At 30.2% G+C, this 8,076-nt stretch overlaps 1 protein-coding gene across 4 annotated transcripts in view; it reads right to left on the bottom strand.

Moving 5' to 3' along the window:
• Positions 1 to 465: 465 nt before the first annotated feature.
• The window catches only part of LOC107442006 (ADP-ribosylhydrolase ARH3), a 36,133-nt gene continuing 28,522 nt past the window's right edge, over positions 466 to 8,076 (bottom strand). For 2 of the 4 annotated variants that reach the window (XM_071180563.2, XM_016055440.3), the window contains exons 5-7: positions 6,509 to 6,605; positions 3,450 to 3,532; positions 466 to 1,030 (exon numbers count right to left, since the gene is read on the bottom strand). In XM_071180563.2, coding sequence (XP_071036664.2) covers positions 830 to 1,030; positions 3,450 to 3,532; positions 6,509 to 6,605 — 381 coding nt within the window. In that variant the 3' untranslated portion in view covers positions 466 to 829. The remainder of the gene's footprint in view (positions 1,031 to 3,449; positions 3,533 to 6,508; positions 6,606 to 8,076) is intronic. The other 2 variants (XM_071180568.2, XM_071180567.2) reach the window with 2 other exon arrangements.

Below are 8,076 nucleotides of genomic sequence, written 5' to 3'. Positions count from 1 at the left end.
TTAACGAGTAAATTGAAACGAGTAAAACATGCAATCTGTATTTTTATGTTTTAAATAATTTTTAAGTTTTAATAATCAAGGTAATTGTTTATTTCATTACGATAAAAATATTAACAGAATGTTTTTTAGATAAAATTATGATAACATATTTTATTAACATAATTAACGTAATTTTTTGAGAAATATCGGCTTTTAATAAATAGAAAAGATTATGATGAGGAGCTATTCGGGAGTTGATGAGTGGGATATAATAGTTAGATAAAATTTCACTTGATTTTGTTTACTATTTCTTGAGTTCTTCGTTAAAATATGTTGCTCCATGGTTTTGAACGTGAGTGTATTTTGTCCATTTTAAATAAAGAACAGTTCATATTTTCCGTTTAAAGAAGAAAAACTATAGTATTTAATGTATATATCTTAAAATAGATATTTTATATTGAAATTTCAGTTAAATAATGAGCATGGTAAACTAAAAATTCTGATTTATTTAAAAACAAAGTGACAGAACAGCAAATAAATATACTACATCATTAAAAAGTATTGGAGTGTGGTAAAATTCAGTTTGAGTTAAACAAACTGCAGAAACTTCAATAAGGTGTTAAGTTAAACTCAACTACGGAGTTATTTAAACATTTTTCAACTTGATAAAACTTTGCTATGGTTCAAGTTGAAGTTGCTAAAAGTTGCAATAATTTTGTACAATAGACTAGTTGAACAGTTGAACTGGCATATATGTAGTTCAATGTATAACCAGTTTTTTTTAAGCTATGTGTTACCAATTTAAAACATGGGTCTTTTCTCTTTCATTACAAAATTCAACAAATAATATTCAGGCTTGAGATACTCTTAGTAGGTCATCAGCTAATTTCACCACTTCATCTATTTTCTCACACCTGCGCTGGAGATTATGGGGAATTTCGCCTATACCATAATAGGCGCCAGCTATGCTTCCCGTCATCGAAGCAATCGTATCAGTATCACCGCCAACTGATATTGCAAAGTACATTGCCCGAACAAACGGATTTGTGCTCTAAAAAGAATTGTAACTATTATTATTAAAATTCAAACATATTATATTAAAATACAAACATTTCATATATACACCTATCTATTGATAGGTGTCTAACTTAAGGGTGAAAATTAAATTTCATACAACAATACTTTTCAACAAAATAGACAGATAAAATATATAGAAGTTAAATACAGTATATTACAACATTATCACCTGACTTTGCACATGTTCAGAAAGAGAGTTTATCTATAGATGGTCATGGCTTTAAAAAAATTAAATTAGGGAGGCTGTATTGAAATGTTCATTAAGCTTCACAAATTGAGTTTGAACAGCAAGCATGGTTTTCTTCACTACGTCAAATTGCCTGTCACTGTTACATTCATTTACTAAATAATTAATCAAGACCTGCTTTTCAAACTAAACGGAAAAGCCTGGTATACTGTAGCGTACTAGAGTGTTTTTATAGACAGAGTCCGTTTATACATTTTGGATGCTCAAATCAACAAACAAGTCGTTTTTTCCACAGTCAAATATCTTCTAGTCCCGCAGTGGACTGGTCGTTAAGACACGGTTCCCAGCAGATCACCGAAGTCAAGCATCACTGGCTGCAGTCAGTGTGCGAGTGGGTGACCACTTGGATCAGTCTGCGTAGGGGCCCAGGGTGTGCGGTATTGGTCCTCGTTAAACTGTGCTACCGTAAAGTGCTCGACTTCACTCGCAGGTCGTCGGGCTACCGAAGCGGGGGTGCCATCCCCTCCGCAGAGGATCAAAATTGTGATGGCATGTCTTCGGATCATCCTCCGGGATGTTTCCCAAACCGTCGCCAATAGCCCATTGCGCAGCTCTAGTGCGACGTAAATTAACAACAACAACATCTTCTAATCAAAGCTTTCAGTGACGTCATGAGAAAAGGATCTACTTTTTTTTTTATCTTAAAATTATGATTTACTAGTGAGTGCCGCTCCCTGTTTCTTTCTGACGCTCGCTAATCTCTAAAGATTGTCCTGCGTATTATATGGTTTATTTTACGAACCAAGCTAGCTTTGTTAGTCAGATTACCAACAGAAAATAAATATTTTATTCTATATAGCACTAAAATTGAATGCTACCAAAAGAAGAAAATAATAATTTTAGCAAATCTTCCTTACAAAATCCATATTGCTTGTATGCCACAGAAATAATTATAGATGCTAAGCAACAGGGATCGTTACTGAACAGAATCATTTGTAAAAATAATTGTGAAATTAAAAATATCCTTAAACAAGAAGTATCACTAAACATTAAAAATTTTCTTTGAAAACATAATTCTGTATTCCGGAGCTATCACTATAAGGATGTCAAATGACCTAACTCATGACAATAGTCCTTTTTTAGAGTTGCGTCTTTCATATTTCTCCTCAATGCTTTATTCTGCTCTTTCAGGGCACTTATCTATTATATTAAATAGGGTAGTAGCACGACTACTTTCCATTTTTATTTGTAATTTAATGTTCATTTTTTTTGTTGCAATTGTCTATTAAAAAAAAGCGTCTTATATTAGTGAATTTTTGAAAATCCACATGGAAACATAATTCCACAAAACATGTTTTGGATATATTCTATGGCACCATGCTGCAGCAATCGTCAATCATGTTGAAATCAAGATGACGAATGTTAATCATAACCTAAAATATCTATTTAAAATCAGGAGGGTGAAACAACAACGAACTCCATTAACTCAATTCGGAATAATTTATTATTTCCTTAATTTAGTCAAAAAAAAAAAAAAAAAAGGCAGGTACAGAAATAGTCCTGTCAACTATTTTTAAATCTAGAAATCGTTTTTCGCTTTAGAATTAGGTGTTGATAATCAATCAACATATAACATCTTTAAATTTTATTAACTATATTTGAAGACAGGGACAAAAATGCATTGAAATATAAAAAATGAAATCTGCATTATGCCTATTAAAACACAGTGTTATATATATATATATATATATATATATATATATATATATATATATATATATATATATATATATATAATAAATAAATAAATACAAGAAAACACTAAGAAAGTTAAGAAAAACAATAAGTAACATTTATTGCGCTTAAGCTGCAAGTAAACAGCACTCATTAGATAAGTTCAAAATGAAGAATAAAACAAAGAAAAATTATAGACATATGAAAAATTATAGACATATTTCCCACCCCTTTTTTTCATATGTCTATAATTTTTCTTTGTTTTATTCTTCATTTTGAACTTATATATATATATATATATATATATTAAGGATTTAAAAAATATACAAAATATAATATATATAAAGGATTTTAAAAGTACGCAAAATTGATCATGCACTTAAAAATTGTCAGTTGACGGTAACAAAACGATGGCAGGGTCTGTTATTTCTCTGTAAAAGATAAAAAAAATTTTTCTGAAAAATGTGCTCACCTCAAAATTGCGAAGTGGTTTCAAAGATTTGAGAAATGAATAAATTGCAACTGGAACAGATCTCAATGCCAAGACATTATTACCTATTTAAAAACATTAATAACATAAATGTAGAATCAATATAACATAAGTAAAACCGAATTTATGTTTTTGTTATTCATACGAAAATTAATGTTCTACTGTTTCTTTTTTGTTACTTTCATACGAGATTTACGAAATATTAACATTATATTAACAGCACTATAATATATAACACTTACTCAATTATGCAGTTAAAATGACCCACAGTGAAATAAATTCTATTTTGCATGAGTAAATGTAACTTTTCTAATATTTATTAATAACTTTTGTAGTTTAGGGAAAATTCTTATTGTACTGATTCCCTTTTTCATAAAAAAAAACTTTTTGCTTTCTCATTTGACAAATTTATTAATATCATAAATATTTTAAAAACATTCATGTTTGTCATAGATGTGCGAAAATGACTATTTAATATCATTATGCTCTGTTTCACAAAAATTATTTTGTGATGTTTCTTTACACATTCAGTGTTAATATGGCTGCTGCTGCTTTTGTAAATGTCATTAAAATAAAGTGCGTTTATGGTTTTAAGAAATGTATTAGAATCGATTCATGCAATGATACAGTCGAAAGGGTATTAATTAAGCAAAACACACATTTTAGAAAAAGGCAGTTTATTGTGAAAAAGGAATCTATTGATTTAGTTCATAATTAATCTTTCATATATATATGAAATATTAATATATATATATATATTAATATATATAGATTAATATATATATATTAATATAATAGAGTATATATACTCCCATCGATTTTAGATTTGGTTACACTCGTTTTTGCACTCTATCTGGTTTTTCTAATTTCTCCATTCTTTTACTTTAATCAATGTATAAATAAAGATAACTTTAATTTTGCAATCTATTTTCTTGCACATAGATTCTGAATGAGATTAAAATCTGGAGAGTTTCCTGGCCATTCTAAGACAGCTACTTTGTTTTTGTCTTTTTTCGGAATTATGGCAAGGAACCAAATTTTGCTGAATAATTTTCTCCTGTTTAACTTAAGTCTCATTCTTTCTGTCATTATTTTATTGTATAGAATACTGTTCATCGTTCCCTCAACAGGAACGAGTGATCCATCCTCGTCTTATTAAAAGCACCTCTAAGACATAATCTTTCTCTAAATTTGGAAAATCCAAAAATTTATGCTTGATTCAATTAATAAACTTACTACTATCTAACATAAGGTATTAGTTTAGACTTTATTAACGTTGTTCTGTTTTCTATTATGTTAGTCAATAATAGAATTCTTATTCAACCAAATAATCAATTGTTTACTACTGATCTAGATTTTTAATTTGAGGTGGTATTGAAAATTTGTTTCGTTTATGGTACGAGATTGAAGAGGGTTGTTTGTTTGTCTCGTTTTAGTTTTACCACAATTGGCTTTTAAGCGCGCATTCTTTTCTCACAAAAAATTTTATTAACTAGACGATTTGAGAAAAATAACTAATTCAATAAATCGGTTTATTTTATTAAACAAAAATCCGGATTTATTTGATTACTATTATTTACTGACGGTAATTATTATAATAATACCCGATTAGGGTACATAGGAAAAACGCCAGGGTTGGGAATATACCAATTAATGGCATTTAATCTTAAAAAGAATATCAATGTAGGCAGTGGTTGAAAGTAAAGCGCTACAAGCAGCGAAATTACTGTAGTAGCTACTTTTTCGTAGTTTGAATTGTAGTGTGCTATTTTAAAAAAAATTGTGTAGTGAGTAGGGCGATATGAATAAACTGTAGTTAGTAGCGATTCCTGGCAATTACATTTTTAATGATAGTTAATTGAAGAAATAAGATTAAAACACAACTAAGTTTCGAATCTGATTGATAATCTGATTGATAAAAATCTTCGCGGTTACGTCAACGAACGCAATAAGAATGTTCCTGTGTGGCTAAGCGTTAATAAAACTTGTATTCTATTATTTAAACTAGCCATTACGAATACTAGCCAATTTATCATTTTAACCACACCTTCAAAAGCAAAATGTAATTCAAAGGAATTCCTTGTTGTTATTTTAATGGAAAGAAAAAATTTTTCTTCATAATTTTCATAATTTTTATTTCTTAAAGCAAATAAAAGAGCATTAAACACTTATTAAAATTGCATATATTCAGAGCAAGAATTTTTTAAATTAAACATCGTTTTTGTGAAAAGTATATAAAGTTGAAGATTAAAAGAGAAAATTCCTAATAACAAAATGGCTCATGAAAACATGAATCCATATTTCCTAATAATTTCTCTTGTTTAAATAAGACAATTTTTTTAATATTCAGAACGGTTTTGAATATGGGTGTGAATTAAATTCTTCTGCAAAGTTTGTCCTCTAAAAGTGCCGACCGGCCTGTGTAGGGGTTAGGGAACTGTCCTTGCATCAGAAAGGTTCTGGGTTCGAATCCCGGGTAAGGCACGGATGTTCCTTCCTTCTCTGCACTATCTGTCCTTGCTGTGGGAGCAACGTTGGCCCACCTAATATGGTGCCCCTGAAAGAGTGGCCAACAAATATGCCCTTCAGGTGCCTGTATGACATAGGCCATTATCCAGGTGGGCATTGGAAAAAAAAATCTCCTAAAAGTAGTCAAGTAGTAATTACATTTCAGAAATAGTTTGTAGTCACTACACTGAAAAAAAGTAGTCGTAGTTGACTAAAAAACGTGACTTGAACGTTGACTAAAAAGCGTGACGTTGTAGTTGACTTGATTGCTTTGCACTAAAGTAGTTCTAGTTAACTACAAAAATAATGTAGTTTTTCTGACCACTGAATGTAGTGAATACCGGGCACTGGCTTTTAATCTTAAAGGAATGCTAAGGGATTCTTCCCTCTCCTCAACATTTAGAATGGAACAGCTTTCGTCTACCGCCTCAACTGGTAAGGTACTAATCTGAAGATCGTCATTCTATTAAAAGTGTACAACATTACAAACAATAAAAGTAATAATCAATTGTTGAAAAGTTAAAAGTTCAAACCTAATTGTTCAGCAACTTCTTCATTTGAAATATTGTCTTGCTTTTGAAGAAATATATTTTTTATTTTCTTCAAGCTACTACAGTAAGGAGTTTCTTCCTAATTAAAAGAATAATAATCTTCAGCTTAATTTAATGAACAATTTAAGTAATTTAATGCAAAACGTTGAGAACTTTTCCCTATTAATGATAAAAACACTCGTGAAATAAAATAAAAAATAACTAAAACTAAATTTTGCATGAAAATTGTATGTTTTTTTTTTAAATAGGTGGAAATTCTGCAAAAATTTGATACGTTATGTTAAAACGTGATTGAAATTTAAGTTTATGCAAGATTCGGAGAGTAAGATTACGCAGTTTAAAGAATGGCATACAATTGTATTTATTAAAATATTTGCTGAATACAAATAAATTTATTAATAAGAAAACTAATAACGTAACATTTTTCCTATGAACATTAAAAGAAAAAATATTTAAAAGTAGTTTTTATCAAATCGATAACGCAAACTCGTCATCTATTTCGCAAAAGAGATCATGAGTGCTAATGAGTCAAAGTTAGCAGGCAATTTTAAAGGGATGTTCTAAAAGAACCCTTGTCTTAAATAATTCTTTTTAGAGAATAATATGTGAATTTTATAGTTGTCGTGATCCTGTTACAGTGATTCCTTATAGTTAGATTAAGTTTTAGCTGTTTTTAGTCAGTGTATTCAATTATAATTATTGACAAGGTGCGTAGTGTCACTATGAAAATTTTTTACAAAATTCTCAAATCAAAATCTTTCAGTTTTGTAAAAAGAAGCGTTAGTGATTTAATTTCTTAATACTTGAAAAGTTTCTCTCACGCGCATCGTTTGGGTTCATAAATTGAGAACTATTAATTGAATTCAATGATTTCCATCTATCTGGAAGAATCTCGCAAAGCTGGCGATATGTGGAAGATATTTTTTGAATATCAGCATGGGTATTCGCAAAGGAAAATAAAAAAGCCGCAGTATAAGTTCTTTACACATGAAACAAAGTTGTGGTTTTAAACTTTATGTGCCATCATGCCGTGAAGAATTATATGGGCTTTAGAACGGGAAAATGACTATTTTAAAAATTATTAAAGATTTTAAAAATTGGCAAAATTTCTCCACCTGGAAGTAAAATAATTAAAATTAATGTCTTACACATTTTTGCAAATTTTCATTAGCTCAGTTAATGCAACATTGAATAATTTTTTAAATATACACAGTCCAGTCACATTAATGTGACCACCACCTACTTTCGACGTCAACGTGAAATAATCAATCACAGAGTGCATGTGGCAGCACATTACAGTGTAGTGTATATATTGGATGTCCTAGGGCATCGAAAAGCATTTCAGTCGTTGGCGCAATGCAGAAACGTAGCAATTTATCCGACGTCCAAAAGGGCATGATTATTGGCTTTCGGACCAAGGGTGGAAGCATTTCGGAAACGAGTGATTTGGTGAACTGTTCGCGTACCGCCGTTGTAAAAGTATACCGTGCATGGCAAAATGGCACTATACAAAACAAGCGGCGTGGCACATGTGGTGCACCACGGGCCAA

This window comes from Parasteatoda tepidariorum, chromosome 3 (genome assembly GCF_982258835.1).
Source record: "Parasteatoda tepidariorum strain Cologne lab strain chromosome 3, Ptep-v5.0, whole genome shotgun sequence".
NCBI classification, from domain to species: Eukaryota; Metazoa; Arthropoda; class Arachnida; order Araneae; family Theridiidae; genus Parasteatoda; species Parasteatoda tepidariorum.
Note: the sequence above shows the minus strand (reverse complement) of the source record. Positions and strands in the feature narration are given on the sequence as shown.